At 34.8% G+C, this 22,722-nt stretch overlaps 1 protein-coding gene across 4 annotated transcripts in view; it reads left to right on the top strand.

Annotated features, from left to right (window-relative positions):
• ADAMTS19 (ADAM metallopeptidase with thrombospondin type 1 motif 19) overlaps positions 1-22,722 on the top strand; it is a 223,286-nt gene that overhangs the window by 144,155 nt on the left and 56,409 nt on the right. For 3 of the 4 annotated variants that reach the window (XR_011389707.1, XM_051844182.2, XM_051844184.2), the window contains 5 exons: positions 5,295-5,396; positions 11,129-11,259; positions 12,579-12,751; positions 17,824-17,951; positions 21,640-21,760. Coding sequence is in view for 3 of the 4 variants with exons in the window: in XM_051844182.2 (XP_051700142.2) it covers positions 5,295-5,396; positions 11,129-11,259; positions 12,579-12,751; positions 17,824-17,951; positions 21,640-21,760 (655 nt within the window). In the remaining variant the exon portion in view is untranslated. The remainder of the gene's footprint in view (positions 1-5,294; positions 5,397-11,128; positions 11,260-12,578; positions 12,752-17,823; positions 17,952-21,639; positions 21,761-22,722) is intronic. The other variant, XM_051844183.2, reaches the window with a different exon arrangement.

Raw genomic sequence — 22,722 nt, forward strand, 5'->3', positions numbered from 1 at the left:
AATCCTTAATGTTAAACTAACCTTGTATTTATGGGACAGAAAAAAAAAAAACAACTTGATCATGGTGCATAGCCTGTTTTTAAGAGTTACTTGATTACTTGTGTTACATAACCTTCTTTAACAAATTTAAATCTAAGTTAATAATGACAGGCATTGTAGTAGGAAAGTTAAGCTACTGCATGGAGCTTGGGATGCCCCAGTCCCATAATAGAGTGCCTGACTGTGGTCCCAGTTACTCTGTTTAAAATCCAGTTTCTTGCTAATGCGCTTGGGCTGGCAGCAGATGGTAGCCCAAGTACTTGAGTTCCTGCCATTGACATGGGAGATCGAGATAAAGTTTCTAGCTCCTGGCTTACTCCCTCTCTCTCACTCTGCCTTTCAAATACATAACTAGTTTTTTAAAAATATTCATATATGTTAATAAATTAGGTAAATCTCTATATTTACTTTAAAAAGAAATCTCTGCCTAGTGTGAGTATCATCAAGTGTTTAGAGGTGTATCTGCTTTTTCCATTCTCTGGAGTTGCATGAGAAGAGAATTCAAGTTCATTGCAAGATTTGTTAGTTTTTGGACCAGGGATATTATTGAAAGATCTTTAGCAATCAGTTTTATCTATTCCATGGCTATAGAATCATTAATCTCTTCTGTTTCTTCTTGGGTCCATTTTAGCTAGTTGTAATTTTCTAATATTTCCCATTTCTTATAAGTTGTCAAGTTTACTGTCAAAGTTATCTACAGTGTCTTTATATTTCTATTTCAACTATATTTCAGTTTTATTAGTATTTATTAAGAACTAGGTTTTAGATTTTCTGATTTTCTTTTGAATCTTTATTTTCTTTAATTCTTTCTCTCTTCATACCCATTTTTAATAATAACAAAGTATTCTATGATTGGAAAAGAATATTTAAAAAACAGTATTCCATCACAATTACATTTGCAGTAAAATATTGTTAGTGCAATTGTATTTTGAAAAGTAATACAAAGAACAGCAAGGAGTTACATTTCCCAGGGTTAATTATTACTTCCATGTATGTGCACTTAAGATTGTTTTACTTTAATATAAATTTCAGAACATCTTAATGGAACTGTTTGGCATAAAGAAAGACATAAGTATAGGTTCCTCAGAGATAAATTTTATATGATATTCTTACATAGACAAATAACCTTCCACTTATATGTATAGTATATTCATGTAAGCATTCTTGTAAGTATTTAAAAAGCCTACTTGAAATAAACATCTAGATTCCTGTTATATACTTTTAAGGATATCTTTTTATTATAGAATCATAAAAAGGGCATATTGCATTATTTGTATTAGTCTGCTAGAAATGAGTGGTACATTTCTATTGTGGATTTCCTTGTAAAACATTTTAAATTTTAAACTTGTTTTCTTAATTCACATATAAAGTTGAAGAAAAAAACAAATATTTAACTGTCGCCTGTATAACATATGGGCAATGTTTTGTTCTAACTCAATACCCCACCTGCCCCCATAGAAAGAACTTAGTATTACATAGCTATAATATCACACATTTGAAACCTACTTTCAAGGTGAAAACAATTCACACTATTTCTTCAACATTTTCTTGCTTTAACTTTTGACAGTTTGGTTTGAACTCCTGAATCTGAGTTATTTTTAAGACTGAGACTGTAATTTACTTCCCATAGAGCTGTAGATCTGTGGAGCAGAAAGGAGCCAAGAGATCTCTAGGAGAGATTTATTCTACGTGACTGTGCTTATCTTGAACAGCTGCCAAGTTTGCTTTTATGCTCTCAGTGCCTCCGGTGGGAATCAATTAGAGTACCTGCTGTTCTGAAGAGCAGACAACGGCAGAAGGTCAGAATTCAGACCACCGGCAGTGTTCACCAAGCAAGGATTACTCAAAAACTACTGTAGAAGATGTGCTGTGTTGCTGACTATGCACTGGTTAACTTAGGAACTTGACTAAAAAAATTACTGTTAGAACACATCTAAGCTTTATTAAATAGGGTAAAAAAGTCTACTTTCATGAAAAATTAGCCATTTGACCCCCTGATTATAAAGCATCTTTGTCAGAAGAGTCTTAGGGAGGTACATTTAGAAACGAAAATCCTCAAGTTAGAGTTCTGTTACTTCAAATTCAAATGTGCCCACAAATGCACAAGAGGAGCACTTGGCCCCTCTGCTTATTTTCAAGGATCTAAAATATTGCAGAAGAACAATATTTATATATATTTTCAAATAATTTCCTAGGTGAATTTTAAGAATGCACAAGTGCATATGAGTTAAGGTAAATAATACCCTAAATATAAAGGTATATATCCATGTGGAATATGTTAAAGCAGAAAAAATATATGTCACATGAAATATGTTACACTCTCACTGAGGTCTATTAAATTTTAGGAGCTTACAAACAGTTCAGAAATCTAAACTTTAAATATAAAGGAGGAAAATAATTGGGGAGTTTTGACAAATTCATCATTATAGTGGTAATATTAACTATACCCTTCTTCATGTATTTAAAAGATTTGGATCATGAGTTAACTTTAATTTTACTGTGATTTTTAGTCTGTCTTGGACATCAACACCTGAGTAACCCTCCTAAAATAGCATTTTTTGATCAACCTATGGGTTTACTGCTAAGCAGCTTCATTTGCCTACATATAAGCAGTTTCTAGTCCTGCTGGGTTCTTTCATTTCAAACTTACACCTCACTATTCCCTTCCATTATAGTACCTCCTTCAACCCCAGTTATGCATAAGGGTTATATTCCAAGACACCAGTGAGTATCTGAAACCACAGAGAGTAATGAACCCTCTGTATACCATGTCTTTTCCTATATGATCGAGTGTAATTTGTCGACTAGACAAATAAGAGGTTAATGATAACTAATAATAAAATACAGCAATTGTAATAAAAGTTATTTAAATGTTAAATGGTATCAATGGCTTATTTCTGGTGTTTCCATTTAAAATTTTCAGACTGTGGTTAGCCACAGATAACTTAAACCATGAAAAGCTAAACAAACATTAGCTGGCTGGGAGTGGGCTGGGAGGGCAGACAACATGCGCTTTCTCCCAGTACACCACTATGTCTCTCACGTTTCTCTTGCTCTACCTTTATTGAGTGTTCTCTTCCACTCTGTAGATATCTACAGGTTGCACTTGAGTCTCACTAAAGCTTAAAATACATTGGTTACTTTGAAATGTCTCTGGTAAACTCCACATTCCTGTGTAATTTGTTAGCAATATGCATGTGTCTAAATATGTCCAACCATCTTACAGAAAGAGAAAGTTTCTGAGAATTTGTCAGTTAACCTCCCCTTATTTCAACCTCTTGGTTGGTCCCAACTGTAGATGCGGCTAAGAGTTCTGACAGTCCTCCCACTTGCATTCTTTCAGATTGTTTTTTTTTTTTTTTTTCAGATTGTCTTATTACTACCATGTTTCGTCTGCTTTATCCTGGAATTTTTTTTTAATTCACATAGATTTTCCTCTAGAAAAAGTTTATAGTGTCTCAAAGGTCTAAAACTTGTTCATAATGAGGTACAAATGACTTATAATGATCCCCCAGGAATCTCTGTGTTGTGTTCAGGATGAAGTCTCTAAGATGGGATAACCAAGTACTGATTGTGACACAGAAGCAGAAAGTACAGCATCAGTGAAGATAGGATTTAGGGCAAGAGGCAAAGAATTGATACCACAAACACACTTATTCTTCCATCCCAATTCATATAATGGTGTAATTTTTCTATTGTGTCTAAATAATCCTGCATAGCCATATGCATTTTATTTAAAGGAACTGACAAATATTTGATTTTCTTAAACAAATATTCTAAAGTTGCAATATTCTCACCACTATAAATGAACCCTTAGCACTGAGATTTCATTGCTGTGTCTTTCATATACATTAGGTCATGTATTATCTTGATTATCCTTTTAATATTAAAAGTATCTAAGCATATTTTTCTTCATTACATGTTTGACATTGAAATAGCTTTCTTAAAATTGATTGGCTTATTCTTTTTTTTTTTTTTTTTTAAACTTTTATTTAATGAATATAAATTTCCAAAGTACGACTTATGGATTACAATGGCTTTCCCCCCATACCGTCCCTCCCACCCACAACCCTCCCCTTTCCCACTCCCCCTCCCCTTCCATTCACATCAAGATTCATTTTCGATTATCTTAATATATAGAAGATCAGCTTAGTATACATTAAGTATGGATTTCAACAGTTTGCTCCCACACAGAAACATAAAGTGAAAAATAATAGATGATTTTTTAAAATGATGATGAAATCAGAGCAGACCTATTGTCATGTTTAATCCCAGTGAGAGTCAAGTTGGGAATTGATAATTTCTTTTTTTTTTTTTTTTTTTTTTTTTTTTACAGAGGATCAGTTTAGTATGCATTAAGTAAGGATTTCAACAGTTTGCACCCCCATAGAAACACAAAGTGAAATATATTGTTTGAGTACTCGTTATAGCATTAAATCTCAATGTACAGCACATTAAGGATAGAGATCCTACATGAGGAGTAAGTGCACAGTGACTCCTGTTGTTGACTTTACCAATTGACACTCCTGTCTATGGCATCAGTAATCTCCCTATGCTCCAGTCATGAGTTTCCAAGGCTATGGAAGCCCTCTGAGTTCTCCGATTCTTATCTTGTTTAGACAAGGTCATAGTCAAAGTGGAGGTTCTCTCCTCCCTTCAGAGAAAGGTACCTCCTTCTTTGATGGCCTGTTCTTTCCACTGGGATCTCACTCGCAGAGATCTTTTGCCAGAGTGTCTTGGCTTTCCATGCCTGAAATACTCTCATGAGCTTTTCAGCCAGCTCCGAATGCCTTTAGGGCTGATTCTGAGGCCAGAGTGCTATTTAGGACATCTGCCATTCTATGAGTCTGCTGAGATTCTCACTTCCCATGTTGGATCACTCTCCCCTTTATTTACTCCATCAGTTAGCGTTAGCAGGTACTAGACTTGTCTATGTGCTCCCTTTGACTCCCAGTCCCTTCACCATGACCAACTGTGAACTGAAACTGATCACCTGGAACAGTGAGATGGCATTGGTACATGCCACCTCGATGGGATTGAATTGGAATCCCCTGGTATGCTTCCAACTCCACCACTTGGGGCAAGTCAGCCTGAGCATTAACTGAAATGTGATCCCTGTTGAACATGGTGGTGGGAATGGGAGAGGGAAGAGATGTATAATTTGGGACATGCTCAGGCTGATTGGCTTATTCTTAACAATTAATTCTTATCAATTGACATCTTCCACTCATTAGTTATTGCACTGTTATTTTCAGCATGTTATTTGCACGGGTTTGTGGTGCAAGGTGGAAGGTGAGAAAGAATGCAAAACCAAACTAGATCCACCAATGGATGGAACTGATTGTGACCCTGGTAAGGTAAGTCATTTGTGTTGCCTAAATTTAATTAATCTTAAATGAAATGAGAAAATTGCATTTTCTCTTCCCAGTTATGCATTCATATCAACACTGATGGAATATTTCAATATAAGCAAAATGTTAGCATTTCATGTTTTTTAACTTAACTTTTATATTTTTTCAAATCTGGTTGTTTTATTAATACTAATGTGTTTTATTGTTGCTTATGACTATAGATGAATCAAGATATATGCATTACTTTAACAAAAAATAAATTGTTTTAAGTTAAAGATAAATAAAGTACATAAAAATAGCATAAATGGTAAAATTTCTCAAGGCTGATTAAAACCTTTCAGGTATAAAATATTGTCTTAAGGAAACAACTAAGTACCTATACATTTTTCTTGTCAATATAAGCATTAATAAATATTCTGATTGACATTTGGATTTTAATAAATATTTGGTTGTCTACATAGTTTCATGTGCTTCAGAAGGATATAGGAATTTATTAGTATAATTGCCAGGTCAACATAATTGCTGTTTAAAATTTATTTTTCTTTCAAGAATATGAAGTAAGTGGATCCCATGTGTACAAACATTTACACTTCATTTCATCAAGTGTAGAGGCCAGTGGCTTATATACAACATTTTGTATTTTGTGTACTATGAAAGGAAGGTAGAATAGTTATCAATTCATTAACTATAAGACCAGAAACATTACCTTTGAGGAATATGATGAATGTTTATTATATCTGAAAATATACATCATCTAAAGTATCTATATGTTACTTGAGGTGAGCTATTGGGGAGGAAATCAAGCTATCTGACGTGGTGCTTATAAAACACACCCGTTAGAAGAATCACTGGAAATCCAGCAATACTACTTCTCAAAAATTATCCTAGGAAATCCTGTACTTAGATATGTGCCCTAAGTTGCATATACACAATCTCTCCCTTTTCTCTCTTTCTCCTTCTTTCTCTCAGACACACACAGACACAGAAACACATATGCACACACACATACACACACAAACACATATGAATATGTAAGGATGCAGTTTGCAGGGATAAGAAATGAGAAAAAACAAATATTCATAAAGAGAATGATTTCAGTGTAGCTTTTAAAAAATAGGGTAGACGCTATGTGTTAACATGAAGAGATCTCTAAGACCTGGATATTATTACTAGGCATGTCAGAAAAATTGACACTTTATAATACCATTTGATTGTAAGAAAAATAGTTTGTATACAGATGTGAACATATGCATATAGTATATATTTTTAAACTCACAAAAAATGATTTGAACGTACAAACTCTAAGCTGTAGTTAGTAGTTATCTCTTGGGAGGGAGGTGGAATGGATGGGTGGGAGGAAAGCAACAGGAGGTAAGGGTCATTATTACTTCTTTCCAGACATTTTTGGATTAAGTGAAAATAGCATGAAGTCATTTATTATTTTTATGATTTCTCTCATTGAAAAAAGAAATGTAGTAATTATTTAAATCCAAACTATATTTTTTATTTAAAAAAAAAGATTTATTTATTTATTTGAGAGGGAGAGTTAACAGACAGAGGGAGAGACAGAGCTCTTCTTTCTGCTGGTTCACTCCCCAGATGGCCTCAATGGCTGGAGTTGAGTAATCCAAAGCCAGGAGCCAGGAGCTTCTTCTCAGGTCTCCTATATGGATGCAGTAACCCAGGCACTCCGGCCATCTTCCACTTCTTTCTCAGGCTCTCAGAGAGCTGGATCAGAAAGAGAGCAGCCAGGACTCAAATTGGCATCCACGTGGGATGCTGGCACCACAGGTGGAGGCTTAATCTACTACACCACAGTGTTGGTCCCCAAACTATCTAAAAAGTCTAGGTGTATGTGATAACTGGATCCCATCAATAAGAAGATTATTCCTTAGAGGGAGTTTGTACAAAATATTAGTTGTTTATAGATATGTCAAATATTTTTCAATTTAATTTAAAAATACATACATATAACACTAAAACAGCTTGTGAATATAAGGAAAATTTCATGAAATTATGCTGAATAATTCATTGTTTGACTCATAAAAGTGCACTTAAGCAATTATTTTCATGATATACAGTGATAACCAAACATTAAGCTCGAAGTCCTTCAAATTCACAACACCCATTTATCTTACTTAGTTCAATAGCAATCTCTCCATCTTTATAATGTGGTACCCTAAATATTTTTCAGTTATGAGTTTTTCTTTTCATATTTATGACATTAATTTGCATTTTTGAGATTTCTAAAATAAACTTATTCTTTCAGCAATCAACTGTTATTACTCATCCAAAGTCAAACGCTTTATTTCTCTATAACTGTATTAATGATTTTCTTTTAGAGGCTCTGTAATGTGTTGTGCATTGAAATAACTAATGAGTTCTCAGTTCCCCAGGCCACGTGAGCTTCTGTTCCAGCTGTTGTAGCTGCCATCAAGGAAATAACATCCCACACTGCTGTTGTGCGGTAGTGCGAACATATCTGAAATTCTTGCAGCCTTGCATTAAACACTACTGGCTCTGTCCATTGCATACCAACGAACAAAGCTGGGGGTTTTGTAATTCGTAACACTCTGGTGCTGCCAATCGAGCTGTATAAATCTAGTTTATGTAAGAGTATATATTTAAGTCTGAGAATGTGCCTATAGAATTAAATTATTTTGAAGTTAAAGATTTATATATTAGTTACAGACAGCATTTTCCAAATTAAAATAAACCTGCTTTTTCCTCTCTTTCTTGATACTTTCTCCTTTTTTTATCACTTTAAAATTTATAATACAAATACGAATGCACATTTAACAGCAATTAATGGCTTGATAAATGATTTAGTAAAAACAATCAATGTATGATTTTTTTTCTTTTCAGTATTTGTATTTTCTATGGATGGGGAGAGGAGAAACAGATGTTAAAGAACAATGTAGTAGACTGTTCTGAAATAATATAAGGACATTTCAAAAAATTGGTCCAAATGGAAACAAAAGTTAAGTTTATTTTGGTGTGAAAAGTTATAAATTATATATATGAAAGTCTTCAAAAAGTTCATAAAAAAGCACATTATGAAAACACTATGCATGGATTTCAATTTTTTGCACCAAAGTAAATTTATTGTTGAATTTCATTTTTGTCAGAGTTTTGAATTTTTCTTGAACATTTTAATTATGGACTTTCCTCAGTTGAGATTCCATACATTATCATTATCATTTATTACTAGAAGTAATGAAGAATGTAACATCCTAAGTCACAAAATGTAGAGATTTTTTGCTTTCCTTAATCTTCTTCTCTTCTCCATAGCATATGTGGAAGATCTGCTTAGAGCATAATCAGTTCCCTTTGGCATCTTCATGGACTTCTCTCTGTGTGTGTGTGTGTGTGTGTGTGTATATGTGTGTTTGGTAATGCACCATCCCAGAAACAGTATATATTATTTAATTCTTTAGCTTTCCCATAAATCAGACTGAGTAAGTATATACGTTTTGAGTTTTTCAGACCATGTGAAATATGTTTTGAGGCCCCCCAAAATACTAATGTTCTAGAAAACAAAACATGGTGTTGGAAAATATGGAAATGATAGAAAGCATCATTGTATATGTGAGTCAACTGAATATGGTGTATGACAACTAAGGGAAAACATTTCTCACTTTCCTCAACACTGAAACACAGCACCATCCAGAAAACATAAAAGCTGAGTCCCCCTAGTTTGACGGACTTAAACATCATGCTCTGCTTTCTCCAAATTTCATTGATTGGTGTATGCAGATTAGCTTGCATAGTTGTTTGCATTCCTCTTCATCTACCAGATGTGATCTAGTTTAAATTACTTGCAGTTAGATGTCAGTCCTTCTCACAGTATTTTAGTCCGGTATGAACTCCAGTCTAGCCTTTCAATGCCAGCTTGCTGCTTAGCAGGCAAGGAGCTAAGATATGCAATATGGGAAAAGTAAATAACCTCACGTAGTCCAAAATACTGTGACCAATTCAAGTCTGACAGCTTTCACATTTGATTTCTTGTTTCCCACAAATGGCATAGCAGTGTTAAGTCCTTAAAACCAGCAGATAATATAAAAGTTTTCACATGGTCTGTTTTCTCTCCCTTTCCCAGTGTCAGACTGCATCTCATTACAATACTTGAACTCATTTAATGGGAATCTAAGCATATGGATGTGCTTTGAGTCGTGGAAGTTTATCTCTTCTCAAGCTTAGATTTAAAACTTTTAAAATCTAAAGGAAGTCAAATTTAAATTTTGACATTATCAGAAATCATCTATAGGGATTCAGGTTTTATTGTATGAAAGTGTTAACTGGGTTAAAATAAAACTATATAGCATAATCTAAGTTTTCCTTTCTAAAAACACTAATAAAAACAAATTCTTTAAGTAAGGAGATCAATAAAAAGAATGAACATAATTTGGTTAGATTTCTAAAAACTTAATAATATTAATGTAACTATATATATGATACTTCAAAGTTCATGGAAACATATACTCTGAAAAAAGCTATGCATGGATGTAAAGATTTTTATGATAAAATAAATATCATTTAATTCCATTTTCCATGAACTTTTTGAATAACTTTGTATAATAATGTGTTGTTATTAACTTCTAGTGTAGGCTGTGCTTTATGTTTAGTGCTCCATTCAAGACCTTGCAAAAAATCTATTCAGTAAATGTGATTGTCATTCACGCAAAAAGTCTATTCAGTAAACATGACTATCATTCACATTTTAGAATTGAATAGGTTTAGCATCAGGAGCATTTCTGTAATTGCCTCAAAACCTTGCATAAGCCCACATTGTCTCGAAGTGCAGAAAGTCATTTAGGGATAGAAGAATCAGCTGAATTCCCTGACTGTACAATCACTAATCTAAATGCTCTGAACCTTTACTTATCATTCTCAACATGATCATCTGAGCTTTAAGCCTTTGGGATGTGACCATCATCCATCTGCTTTCCCTTCCCTGCCCCTTCCCCTTCCCCTTCCACTTCTCCTTTCCTTTCCTTTCCTCAGGCAGAGTTAGACAGTGAGAAAGAGAGAGAGACAGCGAGAAAGGTCTTCCTTTTTCTGTTGGTTCACCCCCCAAATGGCTGCTATGGCCGGCGCACAAATTCAGTCTGCCTGTCCTTCACATAAACTTAATTTTCAAAAGAATTCTTGCTATAATATTAATGTTTGATGTTGACAGAGGCTCAGATAAAAAAAAGCATAAAAGAAAGTGCTAAAAATTAAATCTCTTATTTTAAATTACAAAGGGTAAATCATGGACACTTCAAATCAAAGTTGCTAAATTTGCTGAAATATTTGTTTTGAATTAGTTACTAAACATTTATTTATTTCTTATATTTGTATGCATCATCCTCTTTATTCTTTTTTTTTTTTAATCCCTTTTAAATTGTTTTCTGTTCCTTGCAATGGGTTAGTTTTTCTTTCCTGGCTGTGCAACCTCAGATTTTATGTCCATCACCTTCACCTTATCTCCATCGTTGTGTTGAATTCTCAGGACTATAGTTAACTTTTCTGCACTGCTTTCACGTCAAGGCTGCTGGAGCTGATGCGAGAACTGTGATAATGGGATGATGACACTAATGACAAAAAGCAAATGTCAACTTACTTTCAGTCTTTTTTGATGTTTGGGGCTCTAGTAGACCCAATTAGATTGCAATAATTGCAGTGAGTGTATAGGCCAGTGGATGATTTTCAGTTGTGCCCTGATTTGTTCACCTAAGACATAACTTTTGGAATAGTGGTGTAAGGCTGGAGAATGTACCAGCAGGACCTCAGCATCTGAACACCTGGCCGGAGAGTGGAGCATGTGGAGTCCCTGCAGCCGAACCTGCAGTTCTGGGATCAGCAGTCGAGAGCGCGAATGTCCTGGGTAAAATCAGAGTTCCTGGATTGGGGAGGGCATTGTTTCTTCCATGTTGAGATGCACAGGTTTTGCTCATAAAATGTGTTGGAAAACAAAGAAAACCCCTCAAGCTCTACTCCACTCTTAAAAACAGAAAAGTCCCTTGATTTATGTATTTTATGTGAAAGCTCCCCATTAAGCATCGGTAGGGAAACGTATGCAATATATAATTTGTCCAGATTAGTTTTCATTTGGGAAAAGAAATTCTGAAATATATTTCAAAGGCAGTTACTCATCAATTGAAAGCCCTCCAAAAAATGATCTATTGGGAAACTTTGATATACTGTGGTGGAAAAAGAAAAGTTCCCTCAGTTTATTGGAGGGGATAACTTTAAAAAAATGCTTAATGGCTAAGTATACTTGGTGTAGAAAGATTAAAATTGCCAATTTTAACATTGCTGATACATCTGAAACTTATGTGATGTTTTGGTAAAAAAAAAAAAAGAACAGAAACAGCAACCCTTCCAAATGTAAATAATGAGCGCTATCAAAGATTTCTTAACTGAGTCAAATAAATGGTGAAGTTAAATAAGCAGAGAGAGTCCTCAGAAGCTCATGGAAAATGCAGTGATGAAAATGTTGTGCATAGTTTTCAGATGTTTCTACATGAAACAAACTTATCTGTCAATTATATTTTTCTACAAGCTGTCTGAAATCTCATATTTAAAAGAGTAACTTACCATTTAACACAACAGAGAGGGGCAGGAAAATGATAGGACTTCAGAAAAGGAAGGAAGAGGAGGAAGAAAAGGTGATAAAGGCCCAGGCTAATGTAAAGCACATTACAGACAGGGCTTCTTAAAAGATCAGCATGTCCAACCACGCCACTCCTAGACATCATCCCAGGGAAGAGGGAAAAAGTCACCGTAGCTTGTCTGCTTCAACGCTTAGTGCTAAGCTCAGAGGCACATTTCTGTCACAAGCAGTTTTTAATGATTTGTAATGAAAACCTGTGACCACATCTCCTTAGTAAATCTCAGAAAGAAACTTCTTCATAGCAACGACAAGGGTTCCTATTTTGCCCCCAGTCTCTGCCCTTTAATCCTCTAGATCATTTTCATGGAAAGTTGACTTTTTTCCTCTTTTATTTTGGAAGGTAAATTGATCAAGGTTTTAAAAATATTATATTATTACCAATCACTTAATGCGTCCAAGTTTCTAAAACTAGATTTAGAGGATTATTAATAATATGATTGTTTCTAATTTTTTAAAAATGGGTAATTAAAAAATGGGTAATTAATGTCCAAAACAAAGATAAAATTGGTTATTTGCACTATCTTTTCTAGGCTAGGTTCTGAAGCAAGGGATTGTAATGGTCCCAGAAAACAATACAGAGTATGTGAGAATCCACCTTGTCCTGCAGGTCTGCCTGGATTCAGAGAGTGGCAATGTCAGGCCTATAGTGTTAGAACTTCGTACTCAAAGCATGTACTTCAGTGGCAAGCTGTCCTGGATGAAGGTATGACCGGCCAGCTCCCCACCATTTTAATTAAGTAGACTTCTGGGTTTCCAAAGTGCTTTACAATAGTTATGTTGTATTTCAGGTTGTCTTCTAGAGTTTAATTTTTTAAAATTTTTTCTACCTTTGTTGACATATAACAACCACACAACTAACAAAAGTATTTTAGAAAATATAGTAAGATCTTTTGAATATCTCTTAAAACAACTAGAAACAGGGAAAACACCAGACACTGGTGAACATGAGGAAAAACTAGATCAATCATACATTGTTGGTGGAAGGATGAAGCAGTCCAGCTGCTTTGAAGAATAGTTGGAGAGCTTTTTAAATAACTAAACAGACACTTATCATACAATATAGAAATCGTATTCCTGGATGATAAAATACTATTCGCGAGTGAAAAAGGAGGAAATCCCTGATGTATGTAACAACTTCAGGGAGCTTAGAGCATTAGTTTGTATGAAAACACCAATCTCAGAAGTCCCATGCTGTGTGATTGTATTTAAATAACATTCACAAAATGATAAAATTATGGGGATGGAAAACAAAATAATACTTCTCAGGTGGTGAGAAGGAAGGAAGGTGGGTATTACTGTAGAGGGTAGCATGGGCAGGACCTTCGTGTTGATGAAATAGCTCAATATCTTAATTGTGACAGTGATGGCACAAATCCAAAATATGACAAAATGGCATTGAACACACATACCAATACCATTTTCCTACTGTATTATAGTTACTGAGGCGTACCAGTTGGGAGAAACTAAGTAAAAGATGTGTGGGACTTCTTTGTTCCACTTTTATAACTTGCTATGGTATGTAATTATTTTATGAGAATTTTAAGAAAATTTTATGCTGCTTATTAGTTAAGAATGATAATGCTTGCCTTTGGTGAGTAGGCTGTGAGTTTGTTACTGAAAAGCAGTGATGGAGTCTTGGAATTCATTGGCCATTGTGTTGTGAGTCTTATGTTGCGAGTCTTTCATTTTTCCCCTTAGTCAAGTTGGACTGTGCTTTTCATCATTCTAATAACACTCTTGATAGGAATCTAAACACTATTGCTTCCCAATGTCAGTGCACTCATCTCTCAGTGGATGCAAGCGGTAGTGGAAACACACAGTAGGGCAGATTATTCCAGTAAATAGAGGGGAAGAGGTGAATGGAAGCCATTAGGTGATTATTCCTTGTCTTCCTGCTCTCAAACACATAAGCCTAACTACATCTGCAGACCTCCCATCTGTTTTCCACTGTCCAGCAGAACCTTAATTCTTCCAAGTCCAGTCCCCCTACTCTGTCCTGGAAGTCAGCCCCTGCTTTCCCTTTCAAGTGTCTTACTGATCACCCTTACTTTCTATTGGATATATAATCTGCTTTAAACTGGACTATTCACATTCAGTGTTTTTAATATATTTAGGCCTCTCCCATTAAAAATCACCAGGCTTCTCTCAAGCTCAAAGCCAAGTTGAGCTGCTGGACTTAACACCTTTCTCCCCCACAGCCATTCTTCTCAGTGGGCTGCCTATATCCCAACCCTGGTGTTTCCCTACTTCAATCTGGATTTTGCCTTGACAAATCTCTGTAATGTTACTAAAGAGTCTCACTAAATTTAAGGAATACTTTCCCATCTTCTTCTTACTTGACTTTCAAAAACATTCATAAAGGTAACCCTCCTTCAGTTCTTCAAATACTCATATTCCTTGGATTCCATAACACAACACCAACGTGGCTTTCCTACCGTGTCTCTGACTTATTCTCCTTCTATCTATTCGAGATGCTACTGTTTTCACCCTACATTTTCTTCTTCTTCCTCATCTATTCTCAAGGCTTTAAATATGCAATTCATTAATTATGTCTTAAGCCACATTTTTCCTTTAAACGCCAAACTTGTATGTACAATTGTGTGCCTGATATTTCTACTTAGACAGGGTGAGTTTAAGTGGTCTGACACTCATGATCATGATCTTTCATATCAATATCCATTGGATCCTTCTCATGCCTCCTATATCACAAAGGGAACACTAACTTTTCAGTGGCACACACTTTATTACCTGGTCTGTAAGGACATTTTTGTGGTCTGCCCTCTTTAATAGCATGCCCCTTTATTTTGGGGCCCTTGTGCCAGCTGGCTTCTTAACACAATAACTTTTCTTCCTCAAGTTTCTCATCTCTTTCCCAATCTATTTACCTTGAAAGCGTCAAATGATATTTTTGGACTCAATTTTTGTCAGTTCTTCTAGGAAAAACAATCTCCCTGATCATCCAGATTAGTTACGCTCTCCTTGCAAGTTTCCCACAAGAACTCTGAAATAGCACATTTAGTGTATTCCCACTAGTATCTGTTCCTTGTGTGCCATCGGGTAAATATTAACTTTTTAATGGATATTTATTTCAAACATTTCAATATATAATCAATATTTTTGTTATAAAAACATCCAATGTGACTGTTCACCTCTAATACCTCTGATTTTTAAGGGTAAATATGATATCTACTTTTCATTGGCTGTGAGATTTAATAATGTTAAAATAATTTATTCATAGCAAAATAAGAGACAGAAACCAAATTTCCTGCAGATCAGAGAAAACTCAGAGTTAGATATGTGTCAATTTAAAACACTGAAGCTGTTGGAATAAGCTTCTAATGCTTATACAGTGATGTTTATCATTAGAATTATCCCAAGTAGCTTTTTATGTAATCAGCAGCTTAGTAATTTTGATATTTTGCAACATGTGTCTGTCGAATCCATCAGTCTCTATGATGAATGAAATACACAACAACAATTAGCCTTCTTGTGTCAGAGCTCTGTGGAAGAAACCTTAAATATACATTCTTAATTTATTTGTAACTTGGAGACAGCTCCCACCCCATGGTTCACTTTCAAATGTCTGCAACAGCTGTGACTGCACCAGGTAGAAACTGAGAACCAGGAACATAATCCAGGTCTTACATGTGGGTGGCAGGAAGCCAATAACCGGAGTCACCGCTGGTGCCTCCTTGGGTCTGCATCAGCAGGAAGCTGGAGTTAGCAGTCTGAAATGGGCATTGAACCCAAGAATTCCAGTATAAGATCAAGTGGTTCTCTTAATTGGCATCTTATCCACTAGGCTAAATGCTTATTCCTTAAATATATAGAGTTATTTTTAAAGTCTAGGGTCTTAGTAATGTATGAAACCTTAGATTCTAAGTTGCTCTATCTGTTGTTCTTAACTAATACGTGGATGCATGGGTAGGGGAATTAAATGTAGGGGATCAATGCAGTAGTGAACATTTATTTTTAGAGAAAAATGTGCATGGCTTTAACAGTCAGGTATTTTATATACCCTAGATATGCTGAAATTTGGCTAAAATCCATGTCTAATGTGTATCTTGGAAAGGGCTGATCTTTTAAATCAATTCAGAGCCTACCTGCCAAGTACTGGCATGTTACATGGATCACTGCAGTGTCAAAGCCTTGAGGGTATACTCTAGGAAGGAAGATTGGTATCAAATATTTATGTCATCTGTAAAGTTCAACTAAGCAGAAGGTATTGACAATATGTTACGAAAGGAAGAATACAAAGATTTTCATTTGAATTCTTGCTGGGAATGTGAATGGAACTTTTTAGGTGACTAACTCCTTTCAGTGTTTTTCATATATATTGTTTGCTCCTCTCTTCATTGAAAATTCCAGAAAGAAAAGTATATATACCACTTTTAGAATGTTACAATTATAGCAGGCGTTTTTAAGTCCAAAGATATGACATAGTAAGCAGTCATTGAATAAACATAACCTACTTTGAGGTGTGAGAGCACACTGAAATGCTTTATTGCAGCTTATAATGGCATCTTAAAGGAAAATTTCAAAACCATGCATGTTAAAGGCCATGTTCCAACTCCCAAAAATTGTTCAGAGCTGTATTCAGAAGCCACATGTGAAAACTGTTTGAAATGTTCAATTCTGAAGGCTCATTTAACTGTCTGTCTTCTCTTTGCAAAGTGATACCCTGTTGCATGCCTCTGGCTGTTATTTGGTATTTATAGAATCCCATCAGCATACGTGGAACTTTACTGAAGACATAAGGGAAGATCAGTGTCAGAGACTGTAAACTATTTTCCATTCTATTTATACAAGCTTAATAAACAGCAAAGGACCTGACTGGTGTCAAGCCAATAGAGTAGTAATGTAGCATGGAAATTGCTCAGATTTGGATAATCGTACTACTGGTGTTACCAAATATTACAGCTCCTCTGTATGATGCTTAGAAATAGAAACAACACTTTGAAAATATTTTGCCGCTCTTTGACCTGCGAGGCAAATGCTTTAACTCCAACCGCCCTACCTTATTGCTCACTAAGGCATTGAAGAAGACTGCCAACCTTTCAAGAATTATTCACCTGAAATAACCGTTCTCAGTCTACCTATATTACTTATTGCCATCCTCTTTGAATAAGCAGCAAAGGCCAATATATCAACAGATGTGCAAAATGATGGGTGTTTTCGTGGGAATGTATTGCATTTTTAATCATACCAGTAAGGGACAAATCTTAGCAGACTTTCTCACGTCAGAGTATCCCTCTTCTCCTTTTGGTAATTTTGCAGCTAGAAAATGCTAAATACATAGGATTAAAAATTTCCGAGACATCAAGGAAGCCTTTATAGACAAAGTAAATATTAACTGGGACTCATAAGTAAGTACAGTTCTGGTACTGTACTTAAGATAAAGAGACAAGCATTCCAAAAAGAATAAATAAAAATAGGAATAGGTAAAATATTTTTCAGGTACAATGATTGGTTTGTGTGTGGTAGAGGTTTTATACCAGAAAGTGATAAATGGGACATTTTGAAAATAACTGTAACCATGTTTCTTAAAAAGGAGACTGATATACATTGGGTACCTGTTTTTCCCCAGGCATCTCATTTTCTACTTAAAATAACCCTCTAGTGTTAACCAATCCAAATATTATATTACCCCGTTAGCAGTGAATTATTTTTTTGTTCAGTAACCATTTTGAAAAATAAATCTTAGTATAAAAATACTGATAGGGTGACTTTTTCTCATCTCTGCCTCTCTTTTTTTTTAATCTGTTCTGCATGTAGAAAAACCATGTGCCTTGTTTTGCTCTCCTGTGGGAAAAGAACAGCCTATACTCCTGTCAGAAAAAGTGATGGATGGCACTTCTTGTGGATATCAGGGACTGGATATCTGTGCAAATGGCAGATGCCAGGTGAGACATTCCAGAGAGAGTACTCACACGTCAAGGGGGACAGTGGGAACTTTGAGCAGTTTCACAGTATTGTAGAACGCTTTAAACTAAGAGTCCAAAAGGTCGGGGAAGAGTCCTGATTTGATTCTCCATTTTTTGGTCTATATGCTGAGGGATTTGAACTAGGTAATCTATAAAATCTATTAGTAGTTGAAAAAAACCTCAGAGTTTGATTGTCCAATGTGTATGTTACAGGTTTAAAATTGGAACGTTTTGGATATTTTATGTCAAAACATTCCAGACTAAACTTCTAGCACACCAGTTCTCCTATGGCTTTTGTCCAAGACTAAGCCATGAGGCAAATGCTATAAAGTCAATATTATTACTCATATTCAAGTATTATAAACATACTTGGCATCAGTTGATATTTAAATGTATATTCAACTTTCTTGTAACAAATGTTTTATTTACTTTCTCCCCCCTTTTTTACAAATAACTTTCATTTACATGCATTAATATGACCTTCTTCATCTATTTTTAGAAAAATATAGAATTTCTATCAAAGTGACTATGAAGGCCATAGTGGAAAAATAAAAAGCTAGAACTTGGAAGTTGCTAGTCATAATTCTGCCACTGTCTCAGGTTGGCTTCCCCTGGAAGAGTACGAAGCAGAAATTTGAATGCTAAATGTTTTCATGATCAGCATGTATGTGGGGGAAGGGAAGGAACTGGGATTGCGTAGAGGGAGAAACTGGGCTACAGTGCTGTCACAAGACCCTAGTTGGGCTTCCGGGGAACTCTTTAAGCTGTGATTGGCGTTTCAGGGTTGTCATAATTTTGGAAGAGAAAAATAGGCCTTTTATATCCAGCATCTACTAGTATTGAGATGCAAGCTGCCCCAGGAATGGGATATGACTTTAGGAAAGTAGTTGTTGTTATTAGACTAGGCTGTTTCTAATAAACTATCCAGGAGTTGGAGAGAAATAAATCCTTTAGCAATGAAAGAGGTAGCTGAATAGGACAGCACTGAATCTGTTGCAGCCATTAACTAGCCTGTGTTCTTGGGCAACACATGAATGATATGTATGTAAGCATTAACTAACCTGTGAAATGAAGTTCCTGGGCCAATGATCGAAAGCTGTGTGCTCTACACACCTTTGAGAATTTGATGAAAGGTTTATCTCCCCCCATGAACACACACATATAAACACACACTTAAAATTTTAAAAAATTACAAACTACAGAGTGATCAAACTATGATCCCATAGAGGTATATAAACTTCTTGATAGAAGCTGGGAACAACATGAAACTAAAATGCTTTCCCAGCTCCAGGATTCCATATTTTGCCAGAGTGCTATAATGTTTAAAGTACAGAATCATGTAATACCATTGGCATGAGACACAGTCCTATGATTACATATTAATTTCCTTTATTCTTTCACAGAATATGGCATGTATCTTTTCATATATGGCTAAAAGTCATTGTACATACTTTACCTACACATTTTTTTCAGTAATGTATGTTGTGCAATTAAAACTTTTAAGTTTATTTTATCATGTATTTCTATATTTCTTTATGTTGCACAAAATTATTTTCCAAACTTTATATGCCAAATATAATAGCCTCATTTGCTGTGCTTTTCACTTAACAGTATTGTGTAAGCCAGACCTTTACAGAATCCCTGGCTAGACATGGACATTACAGCAACAACAAAAGTCTGTATCAATGTTTTGTGAACCTGATGATGATAATTAAATAGGAATTATCTGAAATGGATTGTGACTTCTCATGGCATTAGAGTACTTTGTTTCTGGCTTTTTAATAAAAATGTTTCATTCAGTCTTTCAAAATAATTAAAAACATGCCTCATTTCTTTTTGTGATCCTTTTTAAATATGTAGGTTTGACTAGAGTATTTTGTTTTATCACAGAACATATAGTACTAAAGCTGAATGTAGACTTCTAAACTTGGTGAATAGAGGGCATGGAAAACAGCTTTGTGCTGGTGACTCAGTTTCGTTCTGTGAAGTTTCCGTTACTAATAAGGATGAGACAGGCTTGATCATATACTTTGCTGTGACTCTCCCATTATTGGTTTGCCAGCGTACCTAGAAGCAGTAAGATGAACTTGTCACTTCAGCTTTCTAGTTTATGTGATCATCTGCTGATGAGTGTGGACACATGAAGCTACGAATTATAGATTATAAAATATCTAAGCTTTATTTTAAAAATATGTAGTTATTGAACTGTAGTATCTATGTCTATCCTGACTGTTACATTAGGCTTATAGACCTAGTTTTAGGGTTAGCAAAAAATTGAAAAAAACTATTAAGCACCAATCTATTCAAGCATTAAACTACCATTTATTCTTCTCTTTTTGTATGCTCAGAGACAAACTGGATACTAGGAATGTAGGTGCTTTCATCATTTTGAAGCCACCTGAGCTCTATTTTCATTTTTTTCTTCATTTGTTCATGAAGTTGAAAAGGTTCAACTTTTATTCCTCCCCTTAACACAGGAATCTCAGGCTTTTCCATGGCTCCTGCTTAGTGTCCCTTTCACATCTCTGGTGACTCCTTCTTTCATCCAGGACGGTCTCATTTTTCCCTGGGGTATGCTTTGACCTGATGATAGGAGCTCTCCACCAACACACTGCTTTGTACTTCTTTACAACCAGAACCACAGGACCAAAATGGGGAAGGGATGCTGTTTTCAGCACATTTCGTGTGACTTTTGTTGTCTGCGGGTATCTCATCCTGCAGCTGGATTTTATAATCCACTTGCATCCTCCACCCCAACATCACTGATGCCAGTCACAAAGACCTTGCTTTCCTGTTTTAGTACTTGTAAACTTTCTCTAACATCATTAGAACTTTCTATAAATGGATTTTCAAACTCTCTGCCAAATCCTTCTTGATGAAGGGGAATTGTGCAATCCAAACATTGGTTTCTGACAGCATCTGCTTACTGAATTCTCCCTTTTGAGGATGTACAACTTTCAAAAATAGGATCTTATTTTTTGAACATCGATAAGAGGCAACCATTATTTCCTGTAAGAGTCAATTGACTTGACTTGATCCTAAAAGAGTCCTGTTAACAGAATTCTCTTAGCTGCATATTAAAATTGATTTTCCATCTGTTCCTGTTTCTTCATAGTAACCATGGAATGTGAGGGGCTCCTTTTTCATTGGCTTGATGCTAAAGGAGATACAAGTTTATTCATGAACTGAATTGAAAACAAATTTTTATATTTAGTTCCCAGAAATTAATATTTAATATTGGGATTTGCTTTACAACTACATTACAAATGAAGCCATCCACATTGAAGTGCATCTGTGCTATGTTGAGAGGACTGGGTTAGATTAATATTGTTTTATATATATATACATATATATATATATATAAACACTCACAAGAGAAATGTGATTTCCTTTGGGATTTATGTAAATTGCATTTTTTCATTTAATACTTTTTTCCAAAATACTTTAAAATATATCACAATAGTATAAGAACAGTACTGTCATCACTGTCACATTGGTTCATCTTGTTACAGATTTTATTATTTTACATAAGCTTGCTATATTAGTTTGTACCAGAGAATGTGATATTTTCTTTTTTGTCTATGAAATGTCTGCTTTGTAGAGACTGTCCTAAGTTAATATTTAAAAATAATCAATTTAATGATGCATTGTTATTCTCTTTGTACAGAGAGTTGGCTGTGATGGTTTATTAGGATCTCTTGCAAGGGAAGATCATTGTGGTGTATGCAATGGCAATGGAAAATCATGCAAAATTATTAAAGGGGATTTTAATCATACCAGAGGAGCAGGTAATTTTAATTTTTTAAAAAATTAATCATTCCTACAGTCTTTGGGGACAGAAGGTGCATTGAACTTGACTTAGAAATCATAATACTGATTCTATGATAGACATTTGCAATGGATATTGAATGTTATTTTTTTTGTGATGACATACAATATATATGATATGAGCCAGAAATCCTAACAAGCCCATTTCCCAATAATGAAAACATGAAGTCATCTGTTATGTATTTAATAAGTTAGAACAACAAGGGAATAATCTAATTTGCATTGGCTAATGTTATACAATTTCTACAGACCTTATTATCCAATACAAAGGATGATGTCTAACAGAAACTAGTGGTATGTAACATCCTGAAGTAACCATTGAGAATATTAGTCTTTGAGTTTTCAGCTTTCCATATTCTTTATTTGTTTCTCAATGTTTTTACTTAATTTGAAAAGGATTAAATTTTGGAAACAGAAGGTATATAATATTGTAACTGGAGGCAGAAGATGTAGTGTTCTAATGGTATTAATGGCAGCAATCATTCTCTCTACCTTTGTTTCCTCATAAGTAGTTAGTAACAATTAGAGGATATAAATATGAAATGACAATGTGATCCACAACAAAAAGTAATCTTTTCTATATTGAGACAATGCATATAATTTATATGCAGGATATGTGTTATGAGCAGATTCTCAACCTTACTGTGAAGAAGCAAACATATCCTGTGTTTATATTACTCTGTTTCCTATCTGTGGTATCATAAATTATGACTCTTTTCATCATCATGAATAGGTTTACATTACATACTTCAATATTTTCCTGGTTTAAATTCCTTTCTTGTTCAAAAGTGATAGCAAAACACCTGAGACTAAAATAGGGATTAGTCTAAATAAAAAGATAAGTCATTTGTGTTTCTGTAATCAAGAAAACTGGGTTCATGCTCAATAAAAGAGGTTTTTAGAAAAGGAAAGTAGATACAAC

This window comes from Oryctolagus cuniculus, chromosome 6, assembly GCF_964237555.1.
Source record: "Oryctolagus cuniculus chromosome 6, mOryCun1.1, whole genome shotgun sequence".
NCBI lineage: Eukaryota > Metazoa > Chordata > Mammalia > Lagomorpha > Leporidae > Oryctolagus > Oryctolagus cuniculus.